At 42.5% G+C, this 11,210-nt stretch overlaps 1 protein-coding gene across 2 annotated transcripts in view; it reads right to left on the bottom strand.

The window, feature by feature from the left end:
* Positions 1-3,177: 3,177 nt before the first annotated feature.
* WDR4 (WDR4 tRNA N7-guanosine methyltransferase non-catalytic subunit) overlaps positions 3,178-11,210 on the bottom strand; it is a 21,025-nt gene continuing 12,992 nt past the window's right edge. For both annotated transcript variants that reach the window (XM_082042951.1, XM_082042950.1), the window contains exons 8-11: positions 9,465-9,529; positions 7,206-7,389; positions 6,275-6,344; positions 3,178-3,713 (exon numbers count right to left, since the gene is read on the bottom strand). In XM_082042951.1, coding sequence (XP_081899077.1) covers positions 3,535-3,713; positions 6,275-6,344; positions 7,206-7,389; positions 9,465-9,529 — 498 coding nt within the window. In that variant the 3' untranslated portion in view covers positions 3,178-3,534. The remainder of the gene's footprint in view (positions 3,714-6,274; positions 6,345-7,205; positions 7,390-9,464; positions 9,530-11,210) is intronic.

The following is an 11,210-nucleotide window of genomic DNA, read 5'->3' as shown; positions in this document are numbered from 1 at the left end:
AAAATAAACATAAACAAGTGACATCAGGTTTAATCACTAAATAGTTCAAATACCAGGGAGAGGAGTTTTGTCTCTTTGTAGCAGTGGCATTCACTCCTTTTTAAAGATTTGTGTGTGTCTAACCATTTTCCATTCAAGGTGTAGGCACACTACAGGGGATTTAGACATTCCAGCAAGTTTCCTTCCTCTGATCACCTTTCACAGGCCCCTTCAAAGAAGTCCACAGACATGCATGGCCTCACAACTTAAGCTCAGGAACTATTGTGTGCAGAAAAGGAAACATGAAATGGAATAGGAAAATTTGCAGGAAAAAGAACAAAGAGGTCTGAATTGCCTGCCAGGTATCACATCTCCTGTCACTCCCACATGCTGTGATCTGTCATGAGTTCAAACTTTGGAAGAAATTTTGGGTTTCATCCAGGACAGCAGGCAGGGCGAGGATCACAAGAGCACCCCACAGCCAGTAAAGATCACTGCTGAGGTCTATCCTGCGCTGGGAAAGCAGCTGGTGAAAAATATCCCTCAGGGATAAGAACTGCCAACATGGTAGTCTCTTATCCTTTGGAAGTGTAAAAAAAGACCAAAATTGGAAATAATCACTTGATGACAAGAAAAAAAGACCTGCCTTTGGCTCACACCATCACTTCAGAAACAGCTATTACCGTGTGACATGCAAAAATGATCCAAAACAGACTCCTTCTACAGATTCAAATTCAATCAAAAATCTTGCCATTTGCTACATGTATCAGCAGTAAAGAATAATTTCTTCACCAACAGCCAGCAAAAAGGCCAGTTGGAGCTTTTTCCTCCTATCCTGTCCAGTTTACAAGCAGTGTGACTATTGCCCTCGTTTTGGTAAGATCATACCGCTGAATCTGTGCACGACCAATCTCCTTACCTGAACAATCACAAAGCTGCACCCTGCAGCTGGGGTTTCCTTAATTGCTTTCCCAACTACTTTCCCTATAGCCCCCCATAAATTAGATTAATACAAGAACTACGAAGTTTTAACAGCACCATCATACAGCAGGTATCTCTGTCTCCAAGTCACCTTTCAGAGCCGTAAGATCAAGCACCTCGGATGGCAATTTCTCATCCTTTCTTGAGGACCAAGAGAAAAGTGCATTGCCAGTGTTGAACTGACATATTTACTGCTCCAGATACAGTCAGTTTCATGTCATGCATGTAACTGTTCTTCAGAAGACTGAAATTACAGGGTTTCAGAATCCTAGCTTCTATTCAATGTGGGGCGTAGGCAACATACCAGGAAATTTGCCTACCTGCTGTTAAGCCCCGTTACTGACATTCAACATGTTCTGCTGGAGAAGGGGAAACTACGAATTGTCAGCAAACCAAGCATCTGGGCCTCACACCTGATCCGAGCTCCAACTTTAAGCCTTGTACTGCATTTCCAACCTAAATATAGGAAAGCATTTGCTCCATTTATATGACATGACGTATGTACACATATACAATGATGCACTGCAGAAGTAATTGCTTCTAACACAGCACAGAGAAGGACAGACCTCACCTTCCTGGAGTGCAACATGTGTATGAGAACGCGATCCTCACCAGTCAACACTACAAATCAAGAAACTACCCAAGCCAACTCCTAGGAAATGGCAAGGACTCCAAGCAGCAGAAGAGCCTTCAGGCACTCAGGGTGCTCAGACATCAGCCCCTCCTTGGGTGTCCAAGCTAGGCCAGCTCTTCACTATGAAAGCCAGCGAGCCACTCCAACAGGACAGTCTGTCTGGTGGTTCACTCTCTTGAAAGACAGAAAAGTACATCAGCTCTAAAGTCTTTGCTCCAGATTATGTAAACTCAGGTCTGTTTATCTCAGCAAACTCTCTAATAGTTATTGTACCACAGTGGGTAAAACTCCTCCTCAAACCCAAGCATGCCCACCTATCACCTTCTCCTTTGTCCAAGACCCAGCATAATCTAGGAGCACACAATTGATTTGGTGATACCCAGACAAGATGCTTCAGATCCCTGGTATACAGATATTGGACAGAGGGAGCTGAATTGCTACACAAGACCATCATATTTGCAGATGTTACACTGTGCTCTTATGTCATGTAACTGTACATGTAATAGAAACCTACTTCACATTTATTCATGCCAAGGCAGCGGCTGCTTGAATGCAGGCTTTTAACCAGGACAGACAATACCACTCTTAACACTTCACGATTTTTGTCCAAAGAGACCTTTGTCAAGGCAGAAGTTTATGTAAATCACCAAAAGAAATCAGACCCTGGAGGTGATGGACTGGCCCTGTGCTAACACGTGCAGTGCTCTGTCCTTAAGGAGGCACTTCCAGACAAAAGGAATCTGAAAATCCATGTAACATCCTACAGCACAAGACTCATGGCCTCAGGGACACACAATAAGGACAAGACTGCAATTTTGAACAGACATAATCAGCAAGTTCTGCTTCGTTGCTGGATATCTGACATCCTCAAAGCAAGCTACATCTCAATGTCTTACACCTTAGTGTAACTAAAACTTGAGTGCAAAAGTTTTAAGTGTCCAGATACTCCAGAGAGGACAGCTATACAGAGAGACCTAGAGAGACCATGGTTCATAGGCTAATTCTGAATACTTTTGATGGATCGTACAGATTTCTATGCTCGGTTTTATGAAATACATTAAATTCATATAGACACAATGCTATCTGGTAGATGAATGCACGTCTTCTGCCTCATGACGAAGCAACAAGTGATCCCATAAGGCTCTTACTGACAACTTTTTAAAAAGATCTATTTCTTGGCCAATTGCAACATGAAAGAATTATTGTTGAAATAAGCACAATGCGCCCCAAGTTTTGCTCATAGGTCTCTCAAATCATTCTCACAGACACACAGAAGGATCTTCCAAGAACTCAAAATTGACTGACACATTTTACTTTTACTTTCCAGTGTATAAAAATCTATTTTGCACTTCTTCCTATAGAGATATGCCACAAGTAGGAAGCAATGGACTGGAAGCTAGGCAGGATCTCTACCATCGGAACTGAAGGTAAAGGCTAAAAACAGAGATGGTGAAGTCTCAGCTAAAACCTTTCATATACAGCAAGAATTTTGCTACATTCCCTTTCCCATAGACAGGTGTACTCAAATTACATTAACTGACAGGCCTTTTGAAGAGTTAAAAACAAACCAAAAGAAACAAACAAACAAAATAACATCAACTTTAATCAGTACACTTCCACCTGAAGAAGAAAGCCTGAACACAGTAGGCAAAAGAGAAAAACCTGTTTCAAGGGAAATACCATCTCCAATATTCATATATCACGCATTAGAGATTACTAGGACTGAAATGCTAACAGTTGTATGCTGCTAGAAGCATCGGCATATTGTAAATACATTATCTGCTGCAAGCGGGATACTGTCCATATCAGGCTACCCAAGAAGTTGAATGTGAATAAAAGTTTAAACCACTCTTTTTCCACAGTTTATTTTATATTTAAAACCAGTCTGCAGTTGGATCAGTTCCTTTCAGCAAGGCAAAAGTTACAAGCTAACAACAGGGTCATAGCGATGGTTCTTCACTCTTCATCTTTTTTGTTTGTCCATTCGAACCACGCTGAAGTTCCTTCCTTTTCTTTTTCTGCTGTTGTAACCTTTCCTCTTGCTTCTCTAGGTAGGTGGCTGCGTTATCAAACGAAGCCTTGTAGAGACTGCTATAGTGGCTCTCTGTGCCAACAAAACCTGCAATTGGGCAAAGCATTAACACAACACAAGATTTAATTCCCTCAGCGGTCTCACCAGTTACTTCCTGTACTGTAATTCTAGACAGTGGCATTTCAACTCATTTACTGTGGTCCTACCCACTTTACTAAATATCAGCATTTGTATTGTGTAAGCCTGATTTGTGTTCATAAGCATCTGTCCTGCATTTACACAGCCAAGCATAGCCTCCATTTTTAGGCCAAAAAATTCGCACCTGACATTGAATCAAAGAGAGCACACAGTTCCCTTCACATGTTGGACGGTTGCAGATTTCAAGGCTTCTCTTTTTAACGTGACTGCTGTTGTCCCCTACTTGTTAGACATGCCATTGGGGGAGTTGCCCAAGACCTAAGCACTGCAAGGCATGTATGCTACCTAACCCTTCTTAGCTGACTTGTGTCCTAGAGAATTAACTTAAAAGGAGCACAAAGAAGTAGATTTCAAACAGTGATGTCCTACAGCGCATACACATTTCTAAATATTTCCCCTGATAGTTCTGTTACACCTTCTGCGAATTCAGCATAATCTTCATCACACCATCTCCAAGACTGTAAGCATAGTCAAGTTCAACAGGGAACAAACTACTATCCAAAAAACCGCAATCAGATGGTTTCTGTAGAGAATACAGAAGGAGACTAGCTGGCCAGGTTCTTGTTTCTAAAAATTGTTGAGAGTGGTACCTGACAAGCCAGTTACCTCTACTTCTCTTTGTATTCCTACTTTTTACCACTTGCAAAAATTCTTGATCTCAAAGAGCAAATGCAAGGAAATCTGGTATTTGCTAGGGTTTGGTCCTGAAGCCAGTGTGCTATTCCACAATAGTGTACATACAGTATTCCCTTGTTTCTTGGTAGACGAAAAAAGCAACTTTCCCTTGCTGGTACTCAGCAAAGAGCACGCTTCAAGGGCCTTGCACTCACAAATTAATCAATTTATTTGGCCCCGGCAAAAAGTGCGTGCTGCCAGTTTGAGGATCTGTGCTACTCTCCACTTGATCAGTCTACACTAAATCTGGTTCTGTCTTTTGCTGGGATCAATTATAACAGAATATCTAACTGTTCCAACATGTACTCCGAGGTTGACCTTCGCATCTTAAATGCTACAGAATCAGCGATCAGTAGAAAGAAGCTTGTAAAAGGACAATATGCAGGCATTAAGACTGGGTTTAAACAATAAAACTATTACCTTTTTAAAAAGAAGTAACTATCTTTTCAAGCACTAATTATGCACTGGAATAAGTGCTCATCAAGTGAGCCTCCCCTTACTAATTAACAATAATAGACCCTGTCATCCAAGCAATCCTCCTTTCCCAGCTGCAGATGCAGCCGGCTACCATGTATCACAGTAATTTGCTAACACTGGCTAATTATGCTCAGAACCTCTTCCCCTGCCTGCTCTTTTTACTTCTGTGTTGCTCATTTTCACTCAGACCTCACACTTCTAATTATCTGCCGGGCTGTAACTATCAAGTTTGCAAAATCTATATGCAAACACTCTCTTTTCCAAAAGAGTACCTGCCTTCCTCTTAGACTTCAAAGACCGTGCCAACTTAATGATAACTTAGCAACTAACTTAATGATAACGACCAACTTAATGACAGCTACACCAAAACCACCCAATACTAGATATCAAGGAGACTTTACGTTAGACTGCACATTCCTGCAACTCTTCCGTCTTTAACATTATGATCACCAAGAACTGACCAAAAGGCCGGTGGGGACTGCAACAGCTTTTTTAGGTAAAGTTTGCAGTCTCCCAGCAATGTACAGGAGAGAAATTTCAATTAATTAACTCTCAATGCATGAAACATCCACTAGCACATGCCACAACCCTTCTCTACCCTGCAGCCACCACTGCTGTAACTTCAGCTTCTAAATGAATTTGGGTGATGTTTAAATACAAAATATGCTGGAAACATGGGGTGCTTCTGAACCAGTAAACCATGTATGCTTTTTCTGCCAGAGACTGGGGGTAGGGCAGAAATCAAGAACAAAATGAACCAACTCTGACACCAATCAATTTCATCTGTGATACCATCCAGAGTCACACCCTCCAGCCACAGCGAGCTCCACATCATCTGCCTTGCCAAGGTGGACCCGCATGGCCCATCTTTACAGCGAAGCTGCTCCTCCCATGGCTATTCTATACCTACTATCTTCACTGTACTTTTGATAAAGTGTCACACCCAGGTAAGAGACAACATGACAAACAACACTATTCGATATCACAGCAGCAAGATAGGCTCCAGCAGATCTGTCATAGGGTGATATATCTATATCCCTCTGATAAGGTGTCTATGTAAATCAGTTATAATGCTATAAATTCAGATTTAAATACCTACATCATTTTGTGATAACAGTAACCTAAACACACTTCACAATCTACATTAACTTCCATACCAGATGGAGTGATGAAACTGAGAAAACAGAAAGATTAAGTGACTTCAACAGCCAGCTAAACTGAACTCTAATCGTGCTTATAAATCTTATACTTTAGCTGTAAAACCAGCATTTTCTGGGCCTTTAGGCCCAATTTCTCACCTTCAAACACTGTCCAGTTGTCTTGAAGATATTTTGACATCTTCTGTAATCCTTTGTCATCAGTTACTTCCTGGGAAAACAAGGAACACTGCATGATATTTTGGGAATAAACAAGCTCATGTTTCACAGCACACTGAAAAATGCAGCATCTCTCAGCCAACTACAGTGAAAGGAAAGTGTAAGCCCTCCATGATCTCTCTTAGGCTCCTTTTTTCCAGGGCAGCTACAGAAACCTGGCCTGAGATCATATGTTCTGCTGGGGAAGCCTTGCAGCTTGAGGGAACAGAAAATGGATTCCCACTTACTAATATGTGAGGAAAAGAAATATTAAAAGGAACATGCAAGGGTCAAAGAACATCCTTAGAAATTTCACTTAAAACCATTTCACAATTATACCATAATTAGCTGGGGATTTACAAGGATAACAAGTGGATATTGTTTAATAGGCTGTTACAGAGAACTTGATAGCATATCCCTCAAACTTAACTCCCTGTTCGCTCCCAGAATGCCTTGTCCCCCAAAGGATCCCTCAGAGGCAGGCACAGGGAAGGCTGTGTAGAAAGCATTCCTGAGCAAACCACAAAGGGATTTTGTTGTTATGTGGGTTTTTAAAACAATCAAGTGTAGCACACAGAAAGCACGGGCAATGGTTTAAAAAGTACTGAGCGTAACAGCTGACAACCGCTCTGCTTCATCCTGCTATGCCAGATGTTAGCTTTACCAGAGAAGAAACTGATATTCATAACAAGCTCCCAGCAGCCTTGCATTGATATGCAGGTGAGAAGTAGAATGAGATGTGTGTCAGTGACTTTTTCTCAAGACATAGAGAAGTGTGCCATTTCGCTTTCATGGAACGTAGTTTACTCCATTTTTGTTACAGCCTCAAGACAACACAAAACATTCATCCTGTTAACACAACAAAAGTATCTACCTTCCACTGTTCATCACGTGGTCTGTACAATTGAAGAGGAGCTTCCTTCTCTTCCTGCAAAATCCACAGATCTCCCGTTTCCTCAAATGCAATGTCCCAAACTTTGTGTTTTGAAGAGATTTGCTGTCTGTAAACTAGCTGCTGGGCAATGGCATCAAGCTGAAAGATGTAGACTGTGGAAATACTTTTGAGAGGAAAAACTTAATTACCATTATAACCAAATCCACCTACAGCCATCACTTGTACAGTGAACTACAACCACCCACTCTAGTTCCAAAAAGAGCCAAAGCAAAGTCGCTAGGAATTGCAAAAAATATTCTAGCACTTCAAGTGCAGTTTGCTTACATGATCTGAGACAGAAGTTGCAAATACCTCATACATCAAATGGCTTTTCAAGTGTTATATGAAAGTAAAAAGCAGTCAGTGTTGCCTTTTCTTCAAAAGAAAAGGTAGTAAAGGGAATTTAATAAAGATTACTAAGGATTTATATCAGGAGTGTTGCATCATGGCACACTGGCCTACAGGCCTTCACTTGAAGGAATAAATAGCTGAGCACCAGTCAAAATAAAACAGGAATTACATGCCAGGGAAGGGAGGAGGGAATGAGAAGGACAGGAAACCTTGAAACAACTGAAGAACAGGACTCTGGCACTGCACTCAGCTCCACCTCTCCCTCAGCACTCACTCCTCTAATGGCCACAGCCTCTACATGCAGAGCTTCCTAACCTCCCTCGGACAAGTCCCCAGTGTGCCAGGGAGGACATCTTGGCTCCCTCCCAAGCAGTCTACCAGCTCCAAATGACGGCCCTGTTTAGAAAAACCGGGCTGTGAAGTGGGAAATAAAAGCCTGATATGAACACAATGCAGCCCCTGGGCTAAGTGACACTGACACAGCCCTCATCTGACATGGCTTCCCCTTCCAGGACCAGTGTGGATGCCCATGCAAAAGGTGTGATGGGGAGCAGTTAAGGTTCCTCAGTCTGGTGAAGGGCAAGGCCACTGAGTGGACAGATTGACAATTTCACTGTATAGGCAGCTCTGGCAACCTCTCTCTTTCCTGTTGGCAAGATCTTGTCAGGAAGAACAGCTCCCCTGGCAGGCTTAAGATGATATGGAAAGAGAGGGGGAAAAGGGCTTGTCCATCCCTGCAAGACATTTCCCCACCAGTTGGACTTGTAAGGTTCCTCAGTGCTTAGGCCCTTCAGCTCCCAGGCACCCTCTCCTTAGGCAAACACATACATTTGAAGCCAAAAGTCAATGTAGCCTCTTAGCAGTTTTAAACAGAACCCATTTATGGGAGCAGAATACGGTAACAGAAGTTTGGCTGCTCCATCGCCACTGCACCATGAACAAAATGGGGTCCAAAACACATGGGTCAGGCACAGAAATTTAGGGAAACATCCTGAGCACTGTGCAGGGCTCTCATGCACCCTAGCCTCACATTTCCTCCCATGGGGTAGAGGCATCACAAAGACTGCAAAATTTAACTAAGCCAGGTAACCCTTGCACTCACCTCTGCACTCAGACCAAGTACAACAAAGACTCAAAGTCTCCCTGTGAGGCCACAGGATTGCCTGGGATGCTCGGAGATCCACCCTACCAAGTAGAATTGTAGAACAGTTTGGGTTGGAAGGCACCTTCAAAGCTCATCTGGTCCAACCTCCCTGCCATGAGCAGGGACATCTTCAACTAGATCAGGTTGCTCAGAGCCCCGTGCAGCCTGGCCTGGAATGTCTCCAGGGATGAGGCATCTTCCACCTCTCCGGGCAACCTGGGCCAGTGTTTCACAACCCACATTGTAAAAAATTTCTTCCTCATGTCTGGCCTGAATCTCCCCTCCTTTAGTTTAAAACCATTACCCCTTGTCTTCTCATAACAGGCCCTGCTAAAAAGTCTGTCCCTATCAATATCATAGGCCCCTTTAAAGTACTGAAAGGCCAAGATAAGGTCTCCCTGGAACCTTCTTTTCTCCAGGCTGAACAACCCCAACTCTCTCAGCCTGTCCCCACAGCAGAGCTGTTCCAGCCCTCTGATCATCTTGGTGGCCTCCTCTGGCCCCTCTGCAACAGGTCCACGTCTTTCTGTACTGAGGGCTCCAGAGCTGGACACAAGATGCCAGGTGGGGTCTCACCAGAGCAGAGCAGAGGGGCAGAATCAAGTACTGTAGGCTCGGGGAATATTAGGTCAGCCAACAGCAAAAGCTGCTCTTGCCTTTGCAGGAGCTGTGATGATTTTAGTCATTATTCCATTGATTCTTACCTATCACATAGAATGGCAACATAACCACCTTGACAGCAGTACGTTATTCTTGACACAGGGTATTTCTATTAGGAAAAGAAAAAGAAACATCCTTGTACGTTAAGACCATTTATGGGCAGAAAATTCACATTCCATTTCATGTCCTAGCCTTTAAAATTTTGCAGATGTCTTAATTTACAGCAAGTTAAGCAACACAGCTACCTTTAAACTGCAGTCAAGTATATTTTTGTACCAGTGTTTGCTATTTTATGAAGTTTTCCACACTTCTCCAGTCACAGTCATCCAAAGATCAAATGAAAAGGTTTCAGTGAACTATTCTTAATAGACAAGCTGACAACAGGTGAAGGAAAAGTACACCACCTTCAAACATTCTCTCCTGCAATGTTAATGGCAAACATATCAACATTAAGCCTGCTCTGCCAGGATATCACACTAGCACCTTAGAGATTATAAACACAAGCCATTAGCTGCTATGTGTGTTAAAAAAACAAACAAAAAAAGAAGATAGTGAAGCATGGCTAACATCCTTGCTGCACTGTCTATTTTCAACCTGTGTCTGAGTGAAGTCATATAGCTTAACAGAAAATGTGTTCTGAAGAACACAGCAGGACTGCCAGAGGCCATTTTCCTCATTAAAAACAAAGCAAAACAAAAACACCCCACACCACACTCCTAATTTAGAAGATATATAGTTTTATCTGGAAGAGAATCAGAGAAATGCCTTTGCTGCACAAACCACGGTACTTGAAATATGTAACAACTGATTTGAGGCTCCTTGAGTGGGAAGTAAGAACTTGGGAGGAGCAGAGAAACCGCAAGAAGATGCCCCAGAGCACTTTTTCAAAAGTATCTGTTATATAATGCAAAAGGCAAAACTGCAAATGCAAAAGATAAAACTGCAAAGGCAAAAGCCTGGTTCTCAAGTATATTTTATAAGTAGCGATAACACCAGCACTTCTGATTAATAAAACCTTCCTAACAGAGAAGCAGTGAGGTATTCCCTACAGGGAAGGGAAAATACATCTTCTTGACACTCTGCTGGCCAAATTCAGATGCATCCTGAAGTCCTCTTTCCTTTTATCTTCTTTCCAGCCTTCAACTCTTTCCCTAACATGACACTGGTCACTAGACAGAACCTTTGGTTACCCAGGTTAAGCTGAATTTGGGAATAACCACAAGATTTTTACCCTTTGAGCTACCAGCTGATTTATAGGTGTTGTCAGGGTGCTTGTTTTGGAATTTTGTAATCAATGTAGGAAAGCAAAACAAGCTGTACAGCTTCCAAACAATCAAGTCAGCAGGTTTAACACCAGAAGCTATTTTGTCAACAGTACATGTGTCCTGGTTTTGTTAAAAACAAGTTTCTCTTTCAGTGAATTTTGCCTGTCAGCTAAAGCCTTCATATTAACTGCATTTTCCTGGAGAACCAGACACATGTTTTGGTAAACCTAGCGATGGAATGCAAACTTATTGATAAGCATGGATGGACATCTCGCGAGAGGGGCGACGAGAAACAAGTGACTAAGAAACTGACCAACTGGGTATAACATTCCATTCACGTGAATACTACATATAAAAGTGGGAGACCACGAGGATCTTGTCCCTTTTTTCCCCTTTTTCCTTATGGCTGACATTACGAGAGGATCTTGCTACTCATCCCTGAGAACTGAGGCCTAGTGAGAGACTGAATCCAGCTCCGGTTGGCTGCAGAGTCTAATCCAGGACTTTGGTGGCTGGCTCTGCAGT

The sequence above is a fragment of the Streptopelia decaocto genome (genome assembly GCF_964273445.1).
Source record: "Streptopelia decaocto genome assembly, chromosome: 1".
Taxonomy (NCBI): Eukaryota; Metazoa; Chordata; class Aves; order Columbiformes; family Columbidae; genus Streptopelia; species Streptopelia decaocto.
Note: the sequence above shows the minus strand (reverse complement) of the source record. Positions and strands in the feature narration are given on the sequence as shown.